Genomic DNA, 27,315 nt, shown 5'->3' with positions numbered 1-27,315 from the left:
TCAGCTACTCGTCATCCGCGATGTCTCCGCCAGCGCGTTCTTCTGCGGCGTAGCAGGCGACGACGGCGCATCGGTGGAGACGGAGGCGTGGTGGTGCACATCCGGCGCGCCGCACACGCCGCCTTCGTACCTATGGTCGTTCTCACCCTCAGCATCACTGTCCTCTTCGCTGCCGCTACTGCTGTACGTCAGCGTAGGCAGCACTGGGCGAGGTGCCGAATCCGTCTGTGTCGTTGAAGCCGTAGCGCCGGTGCCGGTGACACTAGCGCCACCCCCCACGCCATCCTCAGTCACGCCCACCGTCGTGGCAATCGTGTAGTACGCCGGTCGGCCGAATACACGCGGCCCGCGGTGTACGTAGTGCGGGTCGGCCGTGACCCACATCCCCCGGAACAGCTCGTGGGTGCCCGCGCTCGGGTCGCCGGCGTCGTCCCAAGTGGACTGCGCCGTCGCCGGTGTGGGCGTCGGCCCGCGGTGCTCCGCAGATTTCGCGACTGCCCCTGATGGGACTTCGAGCGGGTAGTAGGTCGTCTTCGTGGTCACGCCGCTCGACGGCGCAGCCAGCAGAAGCATTTTCGACTGCTGGACATATTCGGTGGCCGCAGCGCCACCGTGGACACCACCCGCTGAAGGAGAGAGAGACGTAGACCCATGCGGGGCTGACGGGGTCCTTTTCGACGCCCGCTGCGGCTGCGACTGATGCTGCGTGAAGACAAATCTAGCGGTGGGCTTGCTGGACCTGTCCCCGAATGTGCCAGTGGCGTACCCGAGAGGCACGGCACCAGCAGCCCCTGCATGGCCTTCATTATACTCTGCAAAGGCGGCGGCAGCACCACCGGCAGCAGAGGTGCCCATGTCGATAGGTGGCAGCACCTTGGACACCGGTGGACGAGTTGGCTGCGGTGCAGGAGGCGCTGCAGCTGCACCTACCGCGTTGCCATGCGGGTAGCTACGCGAGGAGCTCGGGTGTGGGGCCGTCTGAGAGTGGTGGTTCCCTGTTCTCCGGGACTTGCTCCGCTTGCCTCTACCCTTCTCCGTTGCGGCTGTGGTTGCCGGGTGCTGCTGCCGCTGCGGCGGCGGTGTGCGCCCTGTTGCACCGCTGCGGCTTCTAGTGGTGTGACTGTGTTGGCCCCTGTCGCGGCCTTGGGGGTTTAAGTCGGCGGCGGACATGGCACGTCCAGGGGTGGCGGCGAAGCCGTCGTACTGGTTGTCCGTCATACGCATGCTCGCCGAAAAGGAGAGCGGGGCCGACTCCGCGTACTGCCCTGACGGTGGTGGGGAGTAGAGAAGGGGGTGCGGATTACCGTACACGGCGCTAGCGTGGCATAGAGTGCTACTGAGTGGTATGCTGCGCATCAGCTGCGATATGCTGCCCTGCGGCTTGGGATGCTTCTTGTTGCCGGAGCGGCTGCGGTTTCGGGTACCAGTCGCAGCGGTGGTATTGCCGCGACCGCTGTTCGAGCCACACATGCGCTGCTGCTTTTGGTATGGCTCGAAGGTGGCACCGGGGTATGGGGTACCGTCCAGCCGCTCCACCACCTTCTGCCCACCTGTAACCTCGCCGCGAAACGTAATGGTCAGCTGCTGCCTCAGTTGCTGCAGGGTGCCGTGGCGGGTGTGGCCCGGCATCGCCTCCACCTGCTTCTCCTCCCACTCTTGCTCCCGCGGGTCCACCGGCGGCAGCGGCGCACGCAGCAGTGAGCGGTGCTGCTTAAAGGCGCCGTGATAGCGCAAGGCTCGCCGCACCGAGCGGAATGTCTCGACGACTGCCTTCGACATGGGATGCTGCATTCCGAGAAGCTCCTGCGTCGCCCGCATCGCGTTTTGGAAGAGGGACAGCGCATTCGTGTATTCGCTCGTGTCCTTGGAGCCCCGAGCAGTGTTGACCTGCGCAACTGCCAAGTTGTTCCACGCGGCACCCCACAGCGCCTCGTTCTGCGAGTCCGCAATCTTCGGCGCCGCAGCGGCCTCGAGCAGCAGGTCCGTCGTTGACATGTCTCCATCCTTGGCGACGTCCATCGCGCCGCCACGGCTCCCGTTCCACGGAAGACCGCTGTCGCCGAGAAGGGCCGTCGCGCTAGCATTCAGTCGACGATTGCGCCGTCGCTGTAGCGCCAACGAGTGCAGCATGTCGATCGTCTCCAGCGCGGCCGCTGTCGCCTTGTCAAACATGCGCAACGCGTTGTACGCTGCGCACATGTTGAGGGTGATGGAGGGCGAAGCCATGCCGTTGTTCTCCTCCAGCTGCCGAGCAGCCTCGAAGTGGCTAAGCGCCTGCCGTGGCTGGCCGCGATTGCACTCCACAACACCCATGTTGTTGAGTGTCGTGGTCTTCAGCTCATCAAGCAACGGCGCCGGAAAATCCTGCGTGGAAGTCTCATCGACTCGCATGTAGGCCTCGCTCAGGATTCTCATGGGCTCCTCCGAGGCAGGGGTGACGTTGGGGGTGGGGTTGGCGATGGCAGCGCCGACAAGGGCGGCACCATTGGTCGCAGCAACTGCAGCGTAGCACTGCTCCATCGCCAACGTGTTCATTGCCAATATCTCGTGCACAAAGTCCTCGGCGGTGGGGGTCAGCGGAGGCACCCCCGGCGGCAGCTTCTGCTTCTGCAACTGCTGCGGGTGTTGGGAGGTGAAGTGTTCATGGTCGTCCCACCCTGCCGTACCAGCCGCTGCGACTGGCGCAAAGGGCAGCGGTGGCGTGGTGGCGGCTGGCGGCGAGAGTGGATTAGACCCAACGCTGCCCTGTGGTACCGGCAGTGAGCTGGTGCAGCGCATCGCCGCGATGCAGGAGCCGCTGCCACTCATGCTGCGTTGCAGCATGCGCTGCTGGTGCTGCTGCTGTTGGCGAGTCGATAAGCTGCTGTGGCAGTGGGGGTAAGTGTCGTCGACGGAGGCGAGCACATCCCTCTCCGCAGCGTCCCTCGTGTCAAGTGGACCGAGCGGCCCATTATCATACATGGGTCGGCCTTCGTGCAACATCGCTGGGACTGCGTCTTGTATCTGTGTGTTCAAAGGGTGCGTGTCGGGGTGCGGTGACGACTTGCTGGATGATAAATCGAAGATTCGGATCAGACACGCAACGGAAATCGTCCGATGGCTTCTGTGAAGCCCCACCTCCCGAACTCGAGTGCGAGCCACACGCGTGTATCTGTGCGGGTGCGTGTGCGCTGGCACTGGGAAAAAGAAATGAGCGAGTGTGGCGCTGCAGTGGTGTCGATGTGCAGCGTCGGGGTGCCGTACGTACACACACACAGGCATATATATATACACAGCGAGAGAGTGAGAGAGGGAGAGAGACAGAGCGACGACGCGGGTGACGTGATGGCGGGAGAGGTGGGAGAAAGCAAAAGGCAAGAGACGCAGAAGAGGATGACGCTTTGCCGTTTTCGCTTACATCAAAGCTCAGCACCGGCAACGCCTCCCCCCACCCCACCCCACTCTTCTCTCGCTCTGCAGCCCTACTGCAGCAGCAGATGGAGAGACGACAGCGCACTCTGCGAGGCACAAGCACACACAGACATGCGTGATGACGATACATGAGGCATCCGCTGAGCAGTACATCGGGGAAGAAGAGAGGGGGGCTACGGCGAGAGAGAACCCACGATGGGTGGCATTGCACACACAGAGACACACGCATACTCCTCCACCGCCACGAGCTCCATGTCCATGAACCGCAGCTTGACGCGCCATCCCTGACTGTCAGCAGTGTGTCCTTTGCTTGCTGGCTTTCCTGGCTTGTAAGGACAGCGTAGACATCGAGAAGGGCGACGAGGGGGGAGGCGAACGGCATCACAGCCGCAACAGCCGCATAAGACAAAACTTGAGAAAACATATTGAGTACCTCGTACAAGAGACGGCGACGGAGGGGGAGAGAAGGAAGAGAGAACGCCAAAACGGAGACCACACACACACACTGGTGCGCACGCGCACACCATGCTGTCATTGCATGCGTGGGTGCACGTTCCTGTCCCGGCCGTCGACAACGGATGCGCAGCATCGACACTCGCAACAGGACAGACAGGGAAGCAAAGCGCGCACGCGTTGCACACACAAGAATCTAAATTTCAAAAGAAGAAAGAGTTGTACAAGTGCGAAAAGCGGAGAAGAGAGGCACACCCGCACACACGCACGCACGTTATCGCACGTCATCGCTCTCTGCATCGCTCACACGTACTACGCCCCACAGCCGTTGGCTGACGCCCCCAAACACACGCAAGCCTATTGAGTCTGACCGGAGCGACTCCCCGCGGAGAAAGTGCGTTGCGACGGCTGTTTTGGGTCCTGCGATGGCGCCGTCGTCGGGTTACTTGTGGAGCAGCACACGGTGTCGCGCAGGGAATGGACGCGCTGCTGCATCGCGCTCAGTCGCGAAATGCGCGAGCGTCGCTCCCGATCTACCCGCATTGTGTCCGTCGTGCGCTGCGCCACGTGCGACGCCAGCTCTAAATCAGCCTCAAGACGCTTGCGCTTGCGTCCAATCTGCAGCAGCTCGTGCGACATGGCGTAGCTACTCTGCGCATACTGCGTGTCCTCCGCGGCCTTGCTCAACGTCGCAGCCACCTCACCGCTCTTGAGCAGATAGAGCTTCATCTCCTTCTCGAGCTGCTGAAGCTGCTGCTGGCGGTTGTTCGCCTTGGCCTCTAGCGCGGATATCTCTAGCCGCATCTCACTAACCCGCTGGCTGCTCTGCATGTCCGTCTGAGATATCTTCTGCTGCTGGGAGGTAATGATCTCATCCAGCCGTCGTACCTCGTCGAACAGCTGCGACGTGGCCTCGTACGCCGTCCGCGCCGCCTCCACCTCGGCCCGGCAGTTCTCATCCTCCTTTTCAATGGCTGCCTGCAGCTCCTTGGCTATGTCCTCCACAGCCTGCGCAATGTCCTTGCGAAGATGCGCCGTCTCCTGCAGCAGGTCATCGACACTCCCACCAACATCACTCACATTGGCCTGCAGCCAGCGGGAGGTGCGCTGATAGCAGTCGTACACGCCACGGGCGTAGTGCTCCGCCATGAGCTGATCACGCCGCATCCGCAGCTGCTCCAGGTTCACCGCCGTGTCGAAGATCCATCGCGGCGCGTTCATGTGGATGAGCATGAGAACTTGGTGAATTCGACTGAGGTGGCTGGCGAAGCGCAGTGCCGTGCACGTGGACTCGTAGAGGTCGGCGCGGCCGCTGACGGTGGTGATGGAGACGAGGGTGATGTACCCCACGAGCACAGGCTCTAACAAGGTCGTCAGCTTTGTCTCCTTGAAGTTGGGGTCGCCTCCGCTGGTGGACACACCAGCCACCCGCTCGACAGTGTCGATGAGATGCGACACCTCCTTGCACAGCGGCTCGCGGATCGCAGCGACATCGACGAAGGTCAGCGTCGCCATGGATCGACGCCCTGTTGTATCCACAGGCGCATACACGTGGAACTGGATCACGCACGACGTATCCAAGTGCTTGCGCTCCGGGAGCAGGACTGACTTGCTGGCGTCCTCGAGCAGCCGCATGCGGGGGAGCGGCACCAGCCCCAGGGGCGGCGGGAACTCGACGAGCGGCACAGGCTCACCCGTTTCCGTCTCAAGCATCTTGCCACCCCGGGTGGTGAAGGCGGCGTAGGTCACGGTGATGCCCCCAGTCGTGGCCACCTCCGACACATCCTCCCGTCCGCTGTTGGCGGTGGTCAACGACTGTGTGCCGCTGACTGCCTCGTTTTCCTTCCCGGTGGCGTCTGTGCGATCACGATGGTTGCGCATGATGACCTTCCCGCGGGACGCCATCCGCTCCAGCAAGTCGGCTGCCGCCAGCTCGACGATGCCCACCTCGCTGTGGTGAGGGCTGCCGTAGAGGGTCTGGCTGCGACCGCTCTCAGGTGGCCCGTTCACTAGAAAGACGTAGCTCTGCCCGGATGTGCAGTTCGACACGCACGGCGCCACCACCTCCTCGTAGAAGCGCGCTGTCGTCCCACCACGGTGAACGCGGGTGACGTTGAACGGCTGCGACCACCCGCCAGCGGGCTGGCTGCTCTGCTGGCCCTGCGATGAAGAAGAAGCGGTGCCGCTGGCACCTGCGCCGTCGCTGTCTGGCTGGCGGACACGCAAAGACGTGTAGCTCGACGACGTCGCCGTCCGCTCCACCGCGGACATGATTCGCACGTGGCTCTCCACGCTCTTCAAAATGTTTTTGAAGACATGTTGCTGCTGTGGTGCGGCGGTGGAACCTGGCGCAGCAGCCCCAGAACGCGATGGGGGTGGGGTGGATGTCGAGACCGCCTGGCTGTAAGACTTGCTGCGGCTGAAGGCGTCCATATTGACAGTCACGGATGCGGCTCGCGGTTTGGTCCGCACCCGACGACGTGCACGACTTGCCCTCCGCGAGGAGGAGGCGATATTCTGCGCGTATCCGACCAGCGGAAACACACAGACCCACGCGCTACGGCGTCGAGTAGACTTTCCTGATGGTGCTGTGGCTGCCTGTGCGTGCTGATGCGTAACTCGAGCGCAGGGCGGAAGCGGAGAGACGTGACGCAGGTGGATTGGGCGAAACACGCACACACACACACGCACTTACCTACGCGGGTCTCTGTATATCTAGCAGTCTAAAGAATGAGCGAACAACAACACAACACGCGAAGGAACACGCGAGAACAAAGCGAAGACGTCCGTGTCGGCCTCTGCATGGGTGTATGATCTCCTCGTCCCTCAGTGCGTGCGTCGCCTTGCGCGTGTGTATATAGATGTAGATATATGTGTAGGGGTGGGGGGAGGGGGTGCCGCTCTGCTCACGCTTGCCCGTCGGCTGCAACAACGACGCTCGTAAGAGAGATCACCCCCTCTCTCTCTAGTCTTTTCGGGGCGGAGGGGGAAGGGAGGGCGGTGCACGCCTGGAGGAGTGGAGCAAAGGGCAGCAGCGCGCGTGGCCTTCGTTCGTTGCGACTAGACGTCACTCAATGACACACGCGGTGCCGCGGTGCCACGGAGCCACGGTGCGCGCACGGTGCTTTGGAATGAGGTCAACAGGACACACACACACGCGCAAAGAAAATTGAGCGCGCCTTGCGGAAAGGGAGAGAGAGGTCGTTGCACGGTGCGTGCGTGCGTGCGTGTCGCAGCCGCGTGAGTGCGTGGGCAGCACGGAGGAGAAAGGAGAGAGGCACCAGCTTCTCTACACGCCGTTACGGCTGCAGTGAAGCACGCACTATTGGTAGGAGACAGAGCGAAAGGTCGGACGAGGAGGAGACGATGAAGATGGAGGACACTCCGAGAACGTGTGTGTGTGTGTGTGTGTGTGTGTGCTTCTGGGCCCCCTCCCTTTCATGTCGTCGCTCACATGCACCAGCACACGCTTGAGACATGCAGGCGCGTGTAGTACTCGTGAGACGCGACAAGATGCGAAGGTGATGTGAGAGGCACAAAGAGGTGAAGGGAAACGGTCTCCACGGGCTGGCTTTCACCAACACCAGCGCGGTTGACCGCACACGTCCCCCCCCCAAACCCACGTGCTCAGCCAAAGGATGATGGACCTCATCCATGCAAGCCTTCTCTCTTCCAGCCCCTTACGGCGCACCAGTCGCTGTGTCCGCGTGCGACGCCTCCAGTGCTGCTGCGGCTCCACTTTGGTAACGAAGGTGAGGATACGCCATCGTGGGAAGGGCACGAGCGCACAAAAGAACAAGAAAAAGGCATGAGAAGAGAGGGAGAGAGAGCGACGACCCGAGATGCGGCAGACATGACGATGGTCCTCCGCGCCACCACGCACACACCGGGCACACGCATCACAGCCCACACACACACACACACAGGTCGTCGTCCAATACTCCGAACGCGCCCATCTGTGGGTGTGAAGGCGCGCATGCACCGTGCGCACATCTGTGTTGTGCGAGGCAGGGGCTTCCGTCACGTCCACGACTGCTCGCGGATGAAACAAGTAGGCGAGCTCTGCCGACTTGTGACGGTGTTTCCGACTCCTTTTCGGTGTTGCCGAGAGACCCCTCCACCTGGGGGGTTCTGCTTTGCCCCACCGGTTGTGTACACTCGACTCCCGCGACGACTTCCACTCCTGCTGAGGCTGCGCCGCTTCGGTTTTCGGCTGTGGTTGTTGTCGCCGCTGGTTAGGAGATAGAGGTAGTTGCTGAAGCGAGGAGCCGTCTTGTGGAACGCCGGGACGGCAACGTCAGCGGCGCTGTTTCTCGTGCTTACCTCTGCCCCAGCGGGATTCCGTGAAGTACCGGCGTCCAAGTACTGGGCATGATGCGGCAAGCTGATATTGATGCTGGCAGACCCCGTGCGTGATAAGGAAGCGTAGTATCGCCTACGTTCGCCCCGCACGACATCACTCCTTCGGCTTCCGCTACCACTCGCTCTGTCGGAGGAGCGGCCGGAGGACTCCATCGCAACAGCGGCAGACGACAAGAGTGCGTTCGCCGACAGCGGCCGACCACTCAGCGGTGTCCGGGAAGAGTGTAGGTCCCTGCGCAGTCTGACGCCACCGGGTGCAGGGATGCCGTTGAGATGGGTACGCACGGCGGAGGTTGTGAGAGAGATGCTTCCGGCGCGGCTGCTGCGTGGGTCCGGGGACGCTGATAGGTGGTGTAGTGCACGGGATGCGTCGTCGTCGGCCTCCACAATCACCAGCGTCGTCCCTGAAACGACGCGCGCCGCGAGGGTCGGACGAGACTCACCCCGATCGATCACAGTGGCTGGCAAGCTAATGCACGGAGGCTCGTTGTCCTCCGGGTGCAGCGGCTGCCGAGCAGGGGAGCCGGCAGAGGCTGTGAGGCGGCCTTGCGGGATGGGCAACAGCGCTGACCGCTTCGGCGGACCCGCCCGTTGTGGGGCGCTGCTGCCTCCGTCGCCACTGCTACCGCGGCCCCCTACACCAGCGGCCCTGCCGACTGATGATGACTGGTTTCGTTTGGCTGGATGAGAGCTGTTTGCAGTCTTGAAGGCAGCTTCTGATCCTTCTGCGGCCGAGCTCTTGTGGGCGCGACTAGGGTGCTGCAGCGGTGTGGCACTACCGGTCTCCTTGCCCGCGGACGCAGAGACGGTCGCCGCTATCGCACTCCTCGCAGGCGTCCCGCTGGCGATGGCGCGGAAAGCGGAGATGGTGGAGAGGGCCGCGTGCTCCGTGAAGCTGCCTCCTGTGGCAGTGCGGACTGCACCCGCACCAGCCGTGGTGTGTGGCGTTTCCGCTGCCGCGGGAGTGGTGAAGGCTGCACGGAAGGAGTCCTCCAAGCCTCTCAGGCGGCTCTCATACCACACATCTCGCTCCTGGAGCTGATGTGTGTACCAGTGGCGCAGCTTCACCACCCACTCCGCTGTCTCGACCAGCTTGCGCTGCAGGTCGCCGACGCTGTGGCACTGTAGCGGGTTCATCTCTAGCAGGTTGGCCACATCCGCCGCACGCCGCTGGAGGTGCGCCGACGGCATGCTCGACGTCTCTCGCGGAGAGGTCAGGTACGAGCCACGAGGAGAGATTTGCCGCCCTCCCGCCAACCCTGTCCCGCCACTCCCACCAACTGCAGGAATAGCCGCGTTGGTGTGGCGATGGATGCTGTTCATGTTGAGCGCAGGGATCATTTTCTTTGCGCCACTGAGCGAGTCCTAGTACACGGCAGGGAGAGAGAGCGAGCGAGCGAGCGACACGCAGAGCGCTGCGTTGATGTATGCAGTGGAGGAGGAGGAGGATAGGGAGGGCGTCCGTCAAAAAGGAGAGGCCGAGACTCAAGGGGAGGAGAAAGGGCTGGCTAGAGAGGCCGGCAAGGCGCACGCCGACTCTCTCTCCCCTCCCTCGTCAGACCTCTCGCCCTGCGACCACGCGCGACTGAACGAAGCAAAAACAAACAAAACAAAAGGAGAGACGAGAAGCAGGCCAGAAACAAAGCCAAGTGTGGTAGGAGTGGTAGTAGCGCACACACACGCACACGCACACACCACCGCAGACCCACGGCACACACGTGCACTGTTGACAGTCCACCACCACCCGTCCACGCTCGCAATCTACCTAGACGAAAAAAAAAAAAAAAACAACAGTCTCTCTCCCACGCACGCCCTCCCCTCCCCTCTCTCTTCCGAGAACGCTCAACGAGTTTAAAAAAAAACGAAGGAGGAAAAGCACCGGAGAAGAGCACCCACCCCACACGCATGCACCCACACACAGACCGCGAGCTAGGCGACAACCGCCTCCGCGTAGGTGTGCACAAGCAGAATATGCGGTGATGGGCTATTGGCGATATGTAGGCGTGGGTGTCTGACCCTCCAGATAGCACGCGAAACAGCAGCACCGGCAGCAGTACAAGCAGAGACCGACAGACACAGACACAGGAAACGATGACGGGGTGGCGAGGCACAATGGCATAACAATCATCCCAACATGTAGAGAAGGGAACACCCAATATGGTGTATAAGTGCCCTCTTCGTGCACACAGGCACACGTTGACGTGTGATGTGTACGCAAGCGCGCAGAGAGAGTAGAGAGTCAAGAACCCGAAGAACAAAGGAAAGACACACACACACAGCGATGTAGGAGAAATGGAGAATAATGAGGAGGACCAAAGAGCCGCTGTGCATACGCGCTTGCTGTGCCCACCAGCAGTCAGGCAGCCGGAGGGGGGAGGGAGGCAGGGAGCCGCTCTCTAAGATGATCGCTGAGGCGTGTATGTATGTGTAAATCGGTGCACAATGGTTGTAGCAAAGTGCAGCGTAGGTGGTCACTTCTGCATGAAGGGATGCATCGGCAATCATATGTATGTGTGGGTGTACGCTCAGGTGTGTGCAAGAGAAAAAGACCCGGGCGCGAGAAGGGGAGAGGGAGTGCGCTGCTTAGATACACAGAGAGGTAGATGAAGGCATCATCTGCGTCCCGGTTCATACAAGAAGCGGTGCAGCACTGCAGAACGAAACAGAGGGATGCATGCGTGCCTCTTTGTGTGTCAGCTGTGCGTGTGTGTGTGACGTTATATCTGCTCCTCCTGCACACACACACACGCACAGCTGACACCTGCATGCCTTCTTCCTCTCGCGGCGCTTGGGTCGTGAGAGATGCGAGGACAGGAACAGGGGCGGCGCAATGAGTTCCCCGTCCCCCGCTAATGCTCGCGGCGCCCCCCTTCCCCAAAGCAGGAGAGGAGAAACTAGCAACAGTCTCTTCTCCCTCCTCGCTCCGTGGCGAGAGCCACCCCTGCTGGCTGTTCGTCCACGCCAGCGGTGCTCGCCCATCCCACCACTGTCTCCCGCTGGGCGCCGCAGAGCCGTTTTCGCGCATTCGTTGTGGGGGAATCACATTCACAAAGGATGAAAAAGACGAAATAAAGAGAGACACACACAAACCCTATCCGCGTCCACCCGCGCCCACACAGACCCACCGAGACAGAGTGTTTCCCATGTGCGCAGAACCTCTCGTGCCGTTTGTGCGCCTCTGCCAGCACTGCAACTGCGATGATAAGCCCTGTGGCGAGCAAGGGAGGCGGGAGTGGGACACAATCAGCGAACAACGCACGAGGAGAAGAGAGAATCGGCACGCGACGCATCACCGAAGAAGCGGCGAAGAGATGCGAGAGCGGGGAGGGCAACGGCGGCGGCATCATCGTGACACACACAGACACACAGCTCCGCTCGCCCTCCCCAACCCCGCTGAGCGCACGCGTGCGCTAGCCACAAAAGAGAGCGGCAGCCACACGGATGTGCGCACAGAGAGGCGGAGGGCGACAGCGAGCGCGCAGGCACGCACGCACGCCAGGTCCGCCACCTTACTTCTTCGACTTCTTCACCGGCGCAGCACCCTTCGCCGCGGGGGCAGCAGCAGCGGCCTTCGCGACGGGGGCAGCAGCCTTCGCGGCAGGCGCGGCGGACTTCGCAGCAGGCGCGGCGGACTTCTTCGCGGCGTCCGCCTTCTTCTTCTGCGCAGCGGCAGCAGCGTCGTCGCGCTTCGCGCGCTCGCGCTCCTTCTCGCGCTTCCGCAGCTCCTGCTTGCGAGCCTTGTTGCGGTTCTGCTCGTCGCGCAGGTGCTTCGCCGCAAGCTGCTCCGCCAGCTGGCGCGCCTTCTTCTTCTCATTCTTGATCTTGTGGATGTACTCCACAAGGTTGCGCTTGTTGCGGAACACGTTACCCTTCGCGCGCATGTACAGGTCTCGGTACACGTGGCGGTCGATCTTCTTGTCCGCGCGGTACTTGCGCAGCAGGCGGCGCAGAATGCGCAGGCGGCGCATCCACAACTCCTTGCTCGGCATGCGGGCCTCGCGGCTACCCTCGCGGCGGCCAACGCCGTTGTGGCGCCCCATGTCCTTCGCCTCCTTCATTTTACGCCACCGCGCGCGCGAGTGCACCTTCACCGGCTTGCGGATGATGAAGCCATCCTTGATCAGCTTGCGCACGCTCTTGCGCGAGTTCGCGTTCTGGATCTCCATCGCCTCGTTGGGGTCCAGCCACACGCGGGCGCGGCCGCAGCTGAGGATGCTCGACGCAAGCCGAGCTTGCAGCTTCAGAGACACCATTGCCTTGTGCGGGGGTGGGAGGGGGGATTTGCGGATGTGCTCCTCGTGGAAGGTGAGGTTGGAGGGTGTGCGTGTTGGGAGGTTGGAGGGAGGGAAAGGCATACGCGGTGAAGAAGTCGTTGCGCACCACACAGAGACGCGTGCGCACACACACACGCATTCGCGTGTTGCAGCAAGTGGTGCATGCGACAGCAACAACAAGTAAGGCAGTGAAGAGGAAGAGAGAGGGAAGACAATGAGTGCAGCAGAAACGGTGGTTGCGGAGACCACTGTGGATGGCATCATCGTCGTGGACGCTGACTCTGGATGGCCTGCGCAAAGGAAACGCGTGGCGCAGCCGGAAGGAGAGGGAGAGGGGCGTGCGATCATCCCGAGGTTGAGGGTCGCGTGGCTGGTAGATGCGTCCTCTTGGCGAGTGGGTGCATATCCAGCTTCCGTTTCTTTTCTTGTGTGTGATACCGTGTGTCTCTCGACCCGTGAGCACCTGCACCCCTGCACCACCAAGTGTCCTGAGACTCTCCCCGCCCCATCGCGACTCCCAGAGAGGGAGTCGGTAGAGGGGGAAAGGGGAAGGGTATGACGGCGAGCGGGCAGCAATCGAAGAACAGCGGGGAAGGAGGATGAAGGCATACAGAGAAGGGCGTCGACGCCCTGCTCGCGCCGACACACACACATACACACTCACACACAAAACCCCTATAACCAGCGCATGACGCACTCTACATCAACGACACACACACACGCGCATGCATGCGGCCCTTCTCGGGCCCTGGGAGGCACGTACAGGCGCTTCCTCATCTCTCAAGAATTCAGGAAGTCTAGCAATGCCGCCTTTTTGTCCTCCGTCAGCAACGAGCTGATCTTCGCATCAACACCGGCTTGATAGCGATCCGAGACGGCGCGCCGCGTTCGCGCCTCCTGCAGCGCCTCCATCGCCTTCGTCGACAACGTCGCACTGATTGGCACCGCGCCGCTGGCACGGACGCTCGACACGGCAGAAGAAGATGAGAGCGGCACGGGTCCGGAGGACGCCGCCGCCGCTCCTTCGGCATTCATGATTGGCTCAGCATGCCCTTCTAAGTCTTTGCGTTCCCCAGCAGTCACCCTGGTCGTGCAAGCAGCGCGAGTCTGAGCATGTGTACTACCTTGACTGGAAGAGACCGCACGCATGCCACCGCCATCCTTTCGCAGCAGCAGCTCGCGGGTCTCCCGCCCGAGCGCTTCGGCAATCCGCTGGCACTCACCGCGCTTCAGCTGCGTGCTACCCAGACCGTGACAGTCCCGTCGATGATCACAGAAGATGTCTCGATGCATGTACACCCCGCACATGTCGCACTTGAAGTACTCGAGATCGGCGGTCATGTGCGACATCCTGGCCACGGATGTGTATGCGTGTGGGTGTGACCAGCGAGAAAAAGAAAGAGAAGAGGGGGTGTGGGAAGGAGAACGAATGACGAACGTCTGCGGTGGAGGAGGAAAATCAATGATGATGGGAGGAGGAGGGGGAGGGGGTGTGCGTGCGTGCGTGTGTGGCCAGAAAGACGGCGGATTCGAAACGTGCCTCGGCCACGTGACCGAGAGAGCGGGTGATAGGGAGGTGTGTGTATGGAGGGGGCCGTGTAGCACGTTGGTCGAGGGCAGGGAGGAGTACCGTCACAAAGGCAGTACGAATCAGTGATGGTGTTTCTCGATGGGTGTGAGGCGGATGCGGTGCAGCAGTGTCACCGTGCGACTTTTATCGCCTGCTGCCGCCGATAACCGCACTTGCGTTCGAGAGAAAAAAACAGCAGGAAGAGACAAGAGAGTGCGAACACATAGTCGACACCGGATGAGGAAGGACGAGTTGTAGTGCAACAGCAGAGCATCTCGTGCAGTAATTTGCAAGCACACACCCTTGTTGCTCGAGCAGGCGGCAGCAGTAGCAGCAGGCCCAAGAATCCCCACAACACACACATGGGCGAGCGGGGGCTCAGTGACCAGCTTCAGGCGAGCAGTGAGCTACGCACACACACGCACACGTCCATACACCTCAGGCACGCTGCGACATCTTCCACACAGACATCCACCATATCGCGAGACACCTTTGCACCACCGCCCCGCTTCTACAGACCTCACCAACAGCACTGGCCGCCTCCCTCTCCTCCTCCTGCTTCCCTCGCTGCGAAGCCGTCCCCACTCAGTCCATATCCTCCTCATGGAAGAGCAGAGAGAATCGAGACCCCAAAAAAAGGGAAGAATCGAAGGGAGGAACACGAGAGCCCTATGCTGGGTGTCACGTCACGAAGAGATCGGTGTGTTCCCGTCTCCTTGGCTGACTGCGTGTGTGTGTGCGTGTGTGTAGTTCGATGCGGTGGTGTGTATTGCGCAACCGCTTTCGTTGTCCGTGCTGTTTTATTCGGGGAGAAAATGACCAAAAAATGAGAGCGAAAACCTAAAACACAAAAAACAGAGAAAGGGAGACAGTGCAGAACAACGCACGAGGAGAAGAGAGAATCGGCACGCGACGCATCACCGAAGAAGCGGCGAAGAGATGCGAGAGCGGGGAGGGCAACGGCGGCGGCATCATCGTGACACACACAGACACACAGCTCCGCTCGCCCTCCCCGACCCCGCTGAGCGCACGCGTGCGCTAGCCACAAAAGAGAGCGGCAGCCACACGGATGTGCGCACAGAGAGGCGGAGGGCGACAGCGAGCGCGCAGGCACGCACGCACGCCAGGTCCGCCACCTTACTTCTTCGACTTCTTCACCGGCGCAGCACCCTTCGCCGCGGGGGCAGCAGCAGCGGCCTTCGCGACGGGGGCAGCAGCCTTCGCGGCAGGCGCGGCGGACTTCGCAGCAGGCGCGGCGGACTTCTTCGCGGCGTCCGCCTTCTTCTTCTGCGCAGCGGCAGCAGCGTCGTCGCGCTTCGCGCGCTCGCGCTCCTTCTCGCGCTTCCGCAGCTCCTGCTTGCGAGCCTTGTTGCGGTTCTGCTCGTCGCGCAGGTGCTTCGCCGCAAGCTGCTCCGCCAGCTGGCGCGCCTTCTTCTTCTCATTCTTGATCTTGTGGATGTACTCCACAAGGTTGCGCTTGTTGCGGAACACGTTACCCTTCGCGCGCATGTACAGGTCTCGGTACACGTGGCGGTCGATCTTCTTGTCCGCGCGGTACTTGCGCAGCAGGCGGCGCAGAATGCGCAGGCGGCGCATCCACAACTCCTTGCTCGGCATGCGGGCCTCGCGGCTACCCTCGCGGCGGCCAACGCCGTTGTGGCGCCCCATGTCCTTCGCCTCCTTCATTTTACGCCACCGCGCGCGCGAGTGCACCTTCACCGGCTTGCGGATGATGAAGCCATCCTTGATCAGCTTGCGCACGCTCTTGCGCGAGTTCGCGTTCTGGATCTCCATCGCCTCGTTGGGGTCCAGCCACACGCGGGCGCGGCCGCAGCTGAGGATGCTCGACGCAAGCCGAGCTTGCAGCTTCAGAGACACCATTTTTTGTGCGTTTCGTTCTGCTTAAAACTTTGGTGGGAGGGGGAGAGGGAGAGGGCGGTTATCGATGTGTGTGGTGGGCGGTGATGGAGAGAAGTGAGGAGAGGGGAGAGAGTAAGAACGCGATGAACAGAGGGGGTGGAGGAGAGGACTTGTGGCATCTGGCGCGCGGAAGGGGGTTGGCGGTGCCATAGTAGTCCCATGTACAAGAAGAGAGTGCAGGCAGGCTGGGTAGTCGGTAGGGGATGGGCGGGAGGACGTAGAGGCTACGTCGAACAGCTCCGAGACCAAGGAGATGCATCTCCCCCACCCCCTTCCTTCGTTACCCCGCACAACCTCAACTGCAACCCAAGGATCAAGCAGCGCGCACAGAGCTGTCGTAACACATGTGCTCGCCATTACCACCGCTACAATCCCCCTCTCCCCGTCATCCAGTGCCGAAGGAGCGAGCACGAGCGTTCGGACGGTAGACATTCCGGCATCATGTAACGCACAGCTTTCACTTGTCCTTGAAACAAGTCCGTGGACGCAAAATCTACGTTCTGTGAACAAGGGTATACACAGTGCACACGCAAGCACGATGCTTGCGTGGAGTCGCCGAGACACACGTATCCGGGGTGAGGGTGTACGTGCATGTGGCTGTATGTGTGGGTGTGTCTGTAGCGGTGCCGGTTGCTCTGGCAGATGAAGGCGACCATCTCCATGGTGTGCACATCGCCCTCGTTCTCCCCCTCTGCACTCCTGGTTTTCCTCCCAAGAAATCGTGATGAGGAATACACAAACGCACACGCACACACACACAGTGAAAGCGAGAGAGACCCCAGGCCATCGGCAAACAACAACACGGAGGCGTGGCTGTCCTCTCGTCAGCGTCTCCATATTCCTCCCTACAACACGAGTTCGTACCACGAAATGGACCTGTGGCAGAGCAGGCAAAGTGGACTTGACGCACCCCTCGACGCGCGCGCATTCCAGCAGTGCGCCGGCCCGGTCATCCCAGCACGGCCTCTGCCTCGAGCCCGGCCCACACGCTCGCTGAGCAGGTCGCCTCACACCCGCTCCCCCATCGCGCCGGTCGCCACCCCTGGTGCATCCCCTTCAGGGGGTGGCACTCAGGCTGCCCCCCCCAGTGCCCAGTGTGAGGGCCGTGCGGGGTGCGTTCGAGCCACGCCGGCACTGCGCCCATCGCATAGACGGTGCAGGCGTGTGCACGATCGCAGGCCGCTCCGACGCAACCTCATCCAGGCCACCCACCGCCGACATCAGCAGCGATGCGTCGCGCTGACCTCCGCCCACGTGACAGACACTTGACCCTGTCACCCACCAGAGGCGGGTTCGCCATTTGGGAGGCACAGGAGGGGAGAGGGGAGGGCTGTACTGGACCCGGAGACACCACACACTGAGGGGCGTGTCCTCCGTCATCCAGGACACGAAAACCTCCGGGGAGAAGCAACGCAAATACCAAGAGCGGGACATACATTCTCTCCACACCCACATGTCCCATACGAAATCAACGCACCGTTTGATGTATGGGAAATCCTGTACGGCACCCTCCAGCGATGTTGCTCCCGGAAGTCCACGATGGCCTCGACATCGCGCGCCCTCCCTCCCAGCCTTTGCCGAGCACGTGAGGCGCCTTTGGACCCCAGTGAAAGGCAAGCGCACGGACGCACCAGGTGAGATGACAGTAGACCCGACAAGCAGAAAACAGATGCGAACACGGGGGGGCAAACACACATCATTATCAGCCAGACAATCGAGGGGGGAGATACGTGGAGGGAGAAAGGCGTTCGATCAGGAAACGCCGCCGCCTCGACACGGAACCAGCATCAGTCCTTTTCAGGAATCTTCGCAAAGATCGCGAACCCTCTCTATGCATCCTGTGCACTACAGCTTCACATACGTCGACATGGAAGGGCTGAAAAGCCGCAAGTGTCAGACAAGATTCGCGAGCCCGAACAACATACACGGGCCGACACTTCACGGTGCGCGTCGCACATACGCCGACGTCTCCAGCTCCGCATCCTGCTTGCCAGGCCCAGCAATCGAGTTCACCTTCGCACGATGCAGGGACGCCTTGCGCGTCTCGAGGACTAGATCGTCCTTGCCCTTCCACCCCTTCACCGCGCTCCCCTGGAGGAAAGCGCACCCGAAACGTGAGCGTCAGGTCCCACGCCCGCGGCACAGGCGTGTTATTGATCGCTCTCAAGTACCCCGAAGACTCCAACCCGCTCAGGCCGCAAGACGGGAGTCCTATTGCAGGGACCACGCGCGACAGCGTACGCACTGTCCCAAGCGCAACCTCCTCCGGTGCGCACTTGCTCCCCAACTGGAACCCTGCAACAACCGTATTCGGCTTCAGGATCACGCCGTGCGTGCCCTCCAGCATCACCTCCGGCTCCACGGTCAGCACAAGCCCGTTCAGCAGCGATAGCACAACATATCGCACCTCCATATCGACCTTGAACGGGATCAGCAACACAGGCACGTTTCCATTTTGAATCCTAAACACGTTGCATCACTTACACAAGCGGCAGCCAAGTATGCAGTAGTTTTCCACGCCCTCCACGTAGCCGTCCATCCTGGCAGCGACCTCCTCGCCTGGCGCGCCCTCGTCGAACGCGTGCAGCTCGCCGTCGACGTTCATGCCGGACATGATCCTATTCTTCGGCAGCATCTCCGTAAACATCGTCCCGCTGCGGCAGTTCTTCTCCGCGGTTTCCTTGCTCAGAATCACGCCGTCAACGTACTTGCTCAGGTCCTCCGTCTCCAGCAGGATCACGCGGTACTTGCGGCGGTTCTCCGTGTACGCCAGCCCTATCGGCGCGAACGGCGCGTTACACGGCGTTCGGCTCGTCCGCGCCGAGGATGGCCGCCGTCTCCACCAGCTTCTTCTCGTAATCTCTGCGCATGCGGCCGTACGCGGGCAGCTGCGACCATAGCACCTTGGTAGTGGCAGACATGCTCGGCTGGTTGCTTGTGAAAGGGGGAAGCAAGGTGCAAGGGTGAAAAAGTGCGAGGGTGGTGGGGGTTAGAAACACGGGTGCGTGTGCAGGAGACGGAGAAGAGTGAACAAGTCGAGAGAAGGGGAGAGAGGATCGCGTTGCGGAAGGAAAGGTGTCCCAACACGGTACAACGTGGAGGGTAGAGGAACGGCCTAAGCGGGTCAGGATCCTCATTGCCGGAGCTACCTGTTTTCAGGGTTTGTGAGTTGTGGCAGAGAAAGGTCAAAAGGAAGCGTGATGGTGTTCGGCCGTGAGGCTACTCCGCGAGTAAGGATATGTGAAGGTCACTGAAGCGGCTGTCGTCATCGCTGCTCTGGTCTCTGTCTATAACTCCGTCGTAGAGCATCTGCGATGACACCTCCTGCAGCACGCCTTCGTAGTATGTTCGATTGGTGAACAGGCGAGCCCGCGGAAGGCAAGCAGGTGCACCTTGCGACGACGACGGCGGCGGCGGCTGGTGTTGGAAGGCAAAACGGCGCGAAAGGAGCCGAACCGCCTCCACTGCAGAATCGGCGCTGGCGAACTCAATAAAGAGAGACGCAGTTGTGAGCTGTCCCTCAGCGGCAAGTGGCCCCCCTTGCTCCATCGCTGTTTCTGGCTGCGCTCCAAGCCCCTCCCCCCCGTCGCTACCGCCAGCTTCCTGCCCGTCCTCTACGGTGTCCACGATCGTCGTCCGAGTAGCCTCATAAGCGTAGTACGACAACACGCGTCCGTATTGGCAGCACTCCTCCAGCAAGTAAAGCGCAAGCGGTTTCGCCTCCCCTGGTGGATGCATTTGTGAGCTGGTGGCTCTCCCTCCACCGCACAAGGCAGCGCTCGATGGGGCTATGTGGCGCACCACCAACACAGTGCTGACATCCGATGGAACAACGGTGCTCGCCAGCGATGATGAGGCGGCCTGGCCTGCGTGGGGAGGCGTTGACAAGAAGCAACACCTCGGCACACATCCAGGAGACCTCTCTGCGCCCTTCGTGACAGCAGTGAGCTGTTCCACCATAGATAGAGTCTCAAGGCGTTCGGTGTTGCGCGCCGCTGCTGCAGCTGCGGCCTCATCCCCACTTTTTCGGGCAACACACAGCACAGCTGGCTGCATGAGATTGGGGCCATAACAGAACAGTTCATGCTGCTGCACCAAACGACCGCCTTCACCGTCTGTTGCCGATGCAGTGATGGGGCTAAGTGTGAAGGGCAGACGCGCCATGTCACTTGCCAGGACGCACTGTACGACGCTGCCGTCAAACAGCTCGCCATTCAACCGGTCATTCAAGTGCTGGAATAAGAGCGCCAGACGGGACGAGAGGCTTGCGGGAGAGGACGGGGCAGAATGCACCCACACACCCACCTCCTGCGCACGGTAGGTCTCAGACGCTGCAAGGCATGACTGGGAATCAGGGTTGACTGAGTTCGCGCAAATGAGAGCCAGCTCCACGCGCGCGCACTGGAGAAAAGATGCGGAAGCGGCTGAGGTAGGAAAGTGATCTGCATCCCTCACCTTGTTGCCAGTCGTCAGGGGCGACGAGACGGGTGAGGGTGTCCCGTGCGAGTCCGAGTCGTCGCAAATCCCGCTCTCAAAGCTCTCCCAAAAGGTGCTGGCCTCCTGCATCACGCGACTGACAAAATCGGTAAACGCGGTGAAGTCGGCGAGGAGTCGTCCGTGCGACAATGCGCTGCGGATAAGAATGCCTTCGAAAGTCGTCCCGTTGCCATGTCGTGAGGTGGCATCATTGGCTTTCCACGGCCTTTGCTGCCCGGTATGATCACCCGGCCCGTCCTCCATCCGTTGTCGCTTGCGAACGCCGTGCGAGAGCGGTGCGCGACCGTCTTCATCAGAATCAAGCACAGGACCTGGGCTGACCAGTGAAAGCTCTGCGGTACCATGATTGAATCGGAGTTGTCCATTGGTGCGGACTGCTTCGAGCAGTGAACGCAAGGTATCCACTTCGACGGCAAACCGATCGCCACCTGCAACGGCATACAGTTGACACGAGAGAGGCAGCTTGCCCACGGCGGAGGAGCTCTCCGATTTGCAACGTGCGGGAGATGGCTCATGTGGAAGTTCGAGAAGATGCTTTAGAAGAGCCCCAAACCCCATGTTTATCTGCAGCTCCACATCGAAGATGACAAGCTGTGCCACGTGCGTAAGACTATAAGGACGCCATCGTGTGAGGTCGTACGTTGGTGGTAGCTGGCCTTCTCCTTCCACCTTCAGAAGCAAGTCCTCCAATCCTTCGCCCTGGGACGCGGTGCTCAGGCGTGCACGATTGGGGTACTGCCCAAACTTTGCCAAGCTTTCCCATAACGGCGGAGTGGCGACGACAACCTCGGCGCGCTTGTCTGCCGGCATCGGTGGATATGGCTCAAAGAGGTTGTGCACAATTAGGTGTAGCGAGGCGCAGAACTCGTTCAAAGCACACGCCATCTCATCGCACTGGTCCTTGGTTGCGCACAAGACCAGCGCCTGAGGCCCTTCGCCATGCTCTAGCAGCGGCTGTTTTGCCACATGAAGTGCGACAGACAGAGCGAGAGCGTAAACAACCTCTAGCTTTGCTGATCCATGCAGCAGCACCTTTGTGCGGTGCTGGGATGGCAAAGCCAAGGTGGCGCTTGCGCACATCCTCAATCGCAGCTCGACTTGTGCGTCGAGTCTGTCTTCTGCCAATGAAATGCCAGAGCCGCCCAGGTGAATAAGCACGTTTTCGCCGAACAGAGCGTGCCGATACGTTTCCCAAAACCAGCACCCGCCGCACTCTGCCGCACTGCTGTCGCATCCATTTGCCGGTAAAGGAAGCACCTTCTCAATGAACGGTCGAAAGGATGAAGAGATGAGCTGAACACACTCATGTTTGCTTGCTTGACCCAGACTTCTGCACTGGTTGCTGGCCACGGCGAGATCGTTGTCTACAGTCTCAGTCTCCTTGTCTACAAACTCTGTTTTGAACCACTCCGAGTCACACAGCCGCCGCACTACGCGTGGTGGTATGCAGTAAGTCATATCGAGCCAAGCACTGCTGATGTCGGGGAATGAGCTAAGCGTTCTCTACCGCTTACGTGGCCTTCTAAAATGAACTCGAGAACCGAAAACTGAATTCGCGGCGGCGAGAGGGGGCAAACAAAGAAATGAAAGGGAGAAAGAAAGTTGTCGTGATACATGCATGGGCGGGAGCCCAGTCGGCAAAGTCAACAAACAGGCGCCCCGTGCGCAGCGCGGAAAGAAGGCTCATCTAGTGAACGAAAAGGTAGAACCGGCATCTGTGAAGAGCAAACCGCCATTCGACTGGCATCTCGCTAATGTTGTTCGCTCCCTCTAACGAGCATTCGGGAACGAAAAAAAAAAAGAAAAAACACTAGAGCGTGTCACCAACAGCTTCTGCACGCACACTTCACTAGGAAGAGAGTAAGGATGCTAGTGCTTGAGTGCAAGCAGCCCTTCCCCAAAGGGGGGTGCTTGCACAAAACAGTCTCCAGCTTCATACTCAAGCCAAAACGGCTACGAGTACGCCAATAGCCACACCCTGAGCCTCGTCACCGGAAAGGAAATACAGCGCGTCGCAGAAATCCCTTCGGTTCACACATCATCCCGCCCAGAAGGCGATCGGTCTAGGGCAGAGCAGAATGACAATTACATGCTGTCCTTCACGTATCTCTGCTATTCCGAGGAACACTAGTGTGTGTGATTCAGTTTCCTGATATCGCTGCATTCGATGTGGGTATTCAGAGTCGTGTGGAAAGAGAGAAGAAAAAGAGAGAGACATAGATAGGGAGTGCAAAAGGCTTCCATGTGGAGAGTTGAGAAGTGTGCGCATTCGAACAAAAAAAAAGAAGGGGATTGCTCTTTGGAGAGTCGCGATGACACCAGCATTGTGTGAAACTTTTATTTCCCGTCACGCCTGCTTTCAAGTGGTTGCAGGAGAAAGGAAACAACTGCTATAATGAATAGTATCGTTCTTTGTGACAAGTGGTCTGCTCGCTTACAAACCTGCAACTATTATCACGCAGCAGCACACAACGGTTACACTCATCACCCACCATGAAGAAAGCGGAGGTTGGGTGGAAGGAACGTCTGCCCCCGGTGGAGACTCCATCGATATCTCAAAATTCTCGTGTTCCCTCTCGCATTGCTCCGGCTTCTTTAGCATAAATGCAGGTGGTCGTAGGCGACTCTGTAACCTTTGCCGAGACGCGGATGTAGTTGAAAAGGCCGTGGAAACAGCATCCCCGCCTCCACTTTGCTCTGCACGGTTGTACAGACTGGACGCAACAACGTTCTTCAGAGCAACGGTACGCTCGGGGTGAATGTACTTGCACCGCGAGCCGTAAGGGCATCTTCCCTGAATGAATTGAGCGCAGATTTCGCCGCCGATATGATATGACGCAGCTGTGCTCAAAACCGTCTTTTTGAATCTCTTTTGATTGGACGGCCCGTCTCCCAGCAGCCAAGGACGTGCGTGAAGCTGCTCGCGAAACTTGTGCTCCTCATCCATCGCGCTCATTCGTCGTAGCAGACCTAAATGAAAGGGGTTGTTGTTGGGATCTGGGCATGACATTGAGTTGTACCGAGTTGCTTTCTCAATGATACTTGCGTCCTTTGGATTCAGAACGGTGTCTTCAAGGCGCATGAAAATGATGTTTGGATTCGTACACACCAGCTGTCGCAGCGCCTTGCTAGTGCCCTCTCCACCGTGAGTCCCGGAAAGATCTAAAGCCCGAATGCTAGGGTGCTCCTCGAGAGCCTTGCAAAGCGGAATCAGCGACACATCAGAAACGTCCAAGTAGCGTATTTGCAGAGACATGATCGAGCTGTTGTGCTTCACCCCAGCCGCAAAACAAATCAGCTCATGATCGCCAAAGATAGCGAAGCCATCTGGGTCCTCGAGACATACGCTTTGAACAATGTTCTGCACCGTTTGCTGGATAAGAATATTCACGTCCATGTGCACGCAGTACTGCTCGCACTCAAACGTCTCTTCCCGCTCTTCATCAGCTCCCGTGCCTTCGCTGTCCCCAGAGTCAGCAAGGTACTCATCATAAAGACTCTTCTTCTTTTGCCAGTGCCTTTTTACCTTACCGCCTGGCTTTTGCCTTTGGGGTATCATTGCTGCTGAAGGGAACCTAACCAGTGTGTCAGTTGGAGAGAACAAGAAGGCCAGGAAAAGACGCAGTGGTAGCTAAGAGATCAAATGCCAACAACATTGCAGTACAAACCCCAAACTCATTGGAGTGGGAAACACCCACTGCCTTAGTCCTCATCAAGGTATGGGACATCGTAAAAAAAAAGTATGCCTGAGCAAAGGATGCCGTTAGCTTGCAATACTTCAGCATTCAGACCCACTGCCTGTCAGTTTCTCGCAATTGGCGATTCGACCCCAAACATTCTCGACGGTACCGAAAAGAGACCCTATCGATGGAAATCCTCCTTGGGAAACGAAAAAAAAGCAAATATGCTACAGCATTCACGGTCGTGTTACTTTTCACAGACCTCACTCCTTTTAAACACTCAAGAGAAAGTCCATCTCTATGCCAAACGGTTCAACCAAGTTGGGCCATAGCGAAAAATAGGTTCTTTTGGTCAAAGAATGAATGAAAAAAAACTTTTAAATGGAAGAGATGCGACCTCATTGTTTCTTTTTTTTTAATTATAACGGCACAAACAATTCTCGCACTGGCTGAACACGCTTGTGTCTCCATAAAGAGTCACAGCAATAGGCGTACAGGAAGAGAATCATTTATCCGTTACCGTTTATCTTTTACAATTTTTTTTTGGATCGCCAGTGTTTCTTTGTGCCCTCTAACTCCGCAGAAGACCGGTACTGATGTTGTAGATATAATTTTGAAATAGGCAAGGTATCCAATTCAAATACCCCAAACGAATTTGCAATAGAACTTTCGTCATACGGATGAGTCAGTCAAAGAGTTCACAACTCGGGGACTGCGAGATACTGACGCAAGCTCACGCGGTGTGGCTTCTATTTACTTGAAGGCATTGCGCATCCAATCCCTCTCGTGTGTCGGAGACGCCAGATCGAGAGACGGTGTCTCCAAACCGATGCACGAGGCAAAAAGACGCGAGGTCACCAAGTACGGGTCGGCATCACCGGCAGGCCGGCGATCCTCCATATATCCCTTCCCCTCACTGGCGACCGCGTTGGGGATGCGAATCGAGGTACAGCGGGTACCCACCCCAGCGCTGAACTCTGATACCTTCGATGTCTCGTGCGTGCCCGTAAGCCGCTTGTTGTTCTCGGATCCATAAAATATAATATCTTTGCTAACAGTCTTGCTGAGGCGGTCGATATACTGATGAATAACCTCGAGGCCGTTTTCAGCGCGGGTCGATTCAGTCGAGAAGTTTGTATGCAGGCCGCTTCCATTCCAGTCACCCTGAATCGGTTTTGCGTGATAGTCCGCATCCAGACCCTCCTCTTCCAGAAGACGCAAAAGCACCCAGCGCGCAACAGTCAGCTGATCTCCCATCTCGAGGCCTTCGCACGGGCCTACCTGGAACTCCCACTGTCCAGGAGTCACCTCCGCATTCGTCCCTGATATATTCAGCCCCATCTCGAGGCACACCTCGTAGTGTTGGTCGCAGAACTTGCGACCCCACGCTGACTTTGACCCGGTGCTGCAGTAATACGCCCCCTTCGGGGCGGGAAATCCGTGAGCAGGCCATCCATAAGGGCGCCCATCACATCCCATGATGAAGTATTCCTGCTCCAGGCCAAACCACGGATGTTCCTCGGGGCACTGCTCGAATGTTTCGCGAGCTGTGGCGCGAGAATTGTCCCTTGTCGGCTTGCCGCTAGGAAGGTAGCACTCGGCGAGCACCAAGATCCACGGAATCTTTGACGAAGTCCTTGGGAGGCAGCACGGAAACGCATTAACAGGCTTCAGCAGAATTTCAGTGTCTAGCCCCTTCGCCTGACCAGTGGAAGAGCCGTCGAAATTCCAGACCGGGAAAACGCCATTGGCAAGCAGCTCCTTCGGGTGCTTTGCAACATTCTCCTGAGACAAGTACATCGTTCGGTCCTTGCTGCGAATATCATGGTGTGAATCTTTGCCGGAGAGCCAGATGTAAGTGACACGCACGGTCTGATTATTTGACGAGGACATTGTGATTTATTTTTTGGTCTTGTTCCCGTGTTGTCGGTAGTAAGAAAAGAGCAATGCGCTTTTAGCCAGTCGCCCAGCCTTAGGAGTGGATACCGGACTACGTGTTGATACTTATAGCTGCTGAGAAAAAGGACGTGATTGAAAGAAGAGTGACAGAGATGAGGGAGTATGTCAAGGAACCAAGTGTAGCAAAGAAGGCTGCACCGAGATTCATGTGTAGCACCTCTGCCTCGCAGCATACGCACACAAACTCAATGCCACCTTTCAAATCCTCTCTTACTCCTCTGCTTGTCTCTGTCACTCATAGACTTTCTCCATTACTTGGCAAAAGAGAAAAAAAAGTTCGTTGGGATCGGCTTTACGGCAGGTTCTGAAAACCGTTACGCAAATTGATTTTCCAGTCAAAAGAAAAGCGATTCGAGAACAGTCCATCACTTCCACCGCGTCCACAGCTGCTTTCATCAGCTTCCTCGCTATGCTATTCGACATTTGCAAACATGCAAAGCCACATTTACCCAGCTGAAAAGAAAGGTATTTGGAGAAATGTGCCTTTGTGATAAACTGTCCCCTCGATATTATCGACCCGCTTTCGCAGCTCATCCGCAGCGATGTGGTCCGGAAAAACAGAGTTCACGGTAACAAGCCCCATCTTTCCCTCTCTCAAGCGCGCCTCCCACAACCCCCCCCCCTGTGCATGCCAGCCGTCGACAAAGGAACTGCAAGATCATTCAACCGTTCACAGTTCGCAAGCAAACTTTATCAATCTCGCACGTCAGGGCCCCGCCCCCCCCCCTAACAGCCCACACCCCTTCGGGCGACTCACAATCACTGCGGCAGCACCTGCCTAACCAAAGCGGGAACTTCCACATCGAAAGAAAACAATGACTCTGCAATGATCCTCTCCCTTCCCCCTCCGCCATCATAAACAACGCCCCCCCCCTTCTTCACGAGTCCGAATCCCAACCTTGAAAAGAACTGCGCCCATAACCCACGCCAAAAACCCACCGGCAGCACAGTGGAAGAGCCCAGAACGCAGTATGAAAAGCCCAAGGATGTTTCCGCCATGTGCCGGTGCGCAAAAAAGTGTGGCCAAGCTTGGCGCTGACAGCACGCACGGCAACAGTCCCCGGTCGTTCCCGACACCGCCCCCCCCCAAGGGCCCGCGCGACCCCCCCTTATCGCCCCAGCCCACCCCCAAATGCCAAAAAATAACAAACCACCAACGAACAAGCCACAAAGACGACCCATTCCCTCA

General features: G+C 59.0%; 9 protein-coding genes and 1 pseudogene across 9 annotated transcripts, besides 1 other annotated feature; all 10 read right to left on the bottom strand.

The window, feature by feature from the left end:
- Window positions 1–2,982, bottom strand: LMXM_06_0440 (conserved hypothetical protein; the record flags this gene model as incomplete). Its single annotated transcript, XM_003872008.1, has 1 exon — window positions 1–2,982. One exon carries the CDS (start codon window positions 2,980–2,982, stop codon window positions 1–3), a length of 2,982 nt encoding a protein of 993 aa, XP_003872057.1.
- A 1,239-nt stretch (window positions 2,983–4,221) lies between these two features.
- Window positions 4,222–6,297, bottom strand: LMXM_06_0430 (conserved hypothetical protein; the record flags this gene model as incomplete). Its single annotated transcript, XM_003872007.1, has 1 exon — window positions 4,222–6,297. The coding sequence occupies one exon, from the start codon at window positions 6,295–6,297 to the stop codon at window positions 4,222–4,224; it is 2,076 nt and encodes a 691-aa protein (XP_003872056.1).
- Window positions 6,298–7,884: 1,587 nt separating this feature from the next.
- On the bottom strand, window positions 7,885–9,567 carry LMXM_06_0420 (conserved hypothetical protein; the record flags this gene model as incomplete). Its single annotated transcript, XM_003872006.1, has 1 exon — window positions 7,885–9,567. The coding sequence occupies one exon, from the start codon at window positions 9,565–9,567 to the stop codon at window positions 7,885–7,887; it is 1,683 nt and encodes a 560-aa protein (XP_003872055.1).
- Window positions 9,568–11,735: 2,168 nt separating this feature from the next.
- Window positions 11,736–12,479, bottom strand: LMXM_06_0415 (putative 60S ribosomal protein L19; the record flags this gene model as incomplete). The annotated part of the gene is made up of 1 exon (XM_003872005.1): window positions 11,736–12,479. The coding sequence occupies one exon, from the start codon at window positions 12,477–12,479 to the stop codon at window positions 11,736–11,738; it is 744 nt and encodes a 247-aa protein (XP_003872054.1).
- Window positions 12,480–13,280: 801 nt separating this feature from the next.
- Window positions 13,281–13,850, bottom strand: LMXM_06_0412 (conserved hypothetical protein; the record flags this gene model as incomplete). The annotated part of the gene is made up of 1 exon (XM_003872004.1): window positions 13,281–13,850. The coding sequence occupies one exon, from the start codon at window positions 13,848–13,850 to the stop codon at window positions 13,281–13,283; it is 570 nt and encodes a 189-aa protein (XP_003872053.1).
- A 1,357-nt stretch (window positions 13,851–15,207) lies between these two features.
- Window positions 15,208–15,951, bottom strand: LMXM_06_0410 (putative 60S ribosomal protein L19; the record flags this gene model as incomplete). The annotated part of the gene is made up of 1 exon (XM_003872003.1): window positions 15,208–15,951. The coding sequence occupies one exon, from the start codon at window positions 15,949–15,951 to the stop codon at window positions 15,208–15,210; it is 744 nt and encodes a 247-aa protein (XP_003872052.1).
- Window positions 15,952–17,692: 1,741 nt separating this feature from the next.
- On the bottom strand, window positions 17,693–18,637 carry LMXM_06_0400 (annotated as a pseudogene).
- Window positions 17,693–18,637: a sequence feature.
- A 572-nt stretch (window positions 18,638–19,209) lies between these two features.
- Window positions 19,210–21,945, bottom strand: LMXM_06_0390 (conserved hypothetical protein; the record flags this gene model as incomplete). The annotated part of the gene is made up of 1 exon (XM_003872002.1): window positions 19,210–21,945. The coding sequence occupies one exon, from the start codon at window positions 21,943–21,945 to the stop codon at window positions 19,210–19,212; it is 2,736 nt and encodes a 911-aa protein (XP_003872051.1).
- Window positions 21,946–22,921: 976 nt separating this feature from the next.
- LMXM_06_0380 (conserved hypothetical protein) lies at window positions 22,922–24,046 on the bottom strand (the record flags this gene model as incomplete). The annotated part of the gene is made up of 1 exon (XM_003872001.1): window positions 22,922–24,046. The coding sequence occupies one exon, from the start codon at window positions 24,044–24,046 to the stop codon at window positions 22,922–22,924; it is 1,125 nt and encodes a 374-aa protein (XP_003872050.1).
- An 874-nt stretch (window positions 24,047–24,920) lies between these two features.
- LMXM_06_0370 (putative glutamine synthetase) lies at window positions 24,921–26,060 on the bottom strand (the record flags this gene model as incomplete). The annotated part of the gene is made up of 1 exon (XM_003872000.1): window positions 24,921–26,060. The coding sequence occupies one exon, from the start codon at window positions 26,058–26,060 to the stop codon at window positions 24,921–24,923; it is 1,140 nt and encodes a 379-aa protein (XP_003872049.1).
- Window positions 26,061–27,315: the final 1,255 nt, after the last annotated feature.

The sequence above is a fragment of the Leishmania mexicana genome, chromosome 6 (genome assembly GCF_000234665.1).
Source record: "Leishmania mexicana MHOM/GT/2001/U1103 complete genome, chromosome 6".
NCBI lineage: Eukaryota > Euglenozoa > Kinetoplastea > Trypanosomatida > Trypanosomatidae > Leishmania > Leishmania mexicana.
Note: the sequence above shows the minus strand (reverse complement) of the source record. Positions and strands in the feature narration are given on the sequence as shown.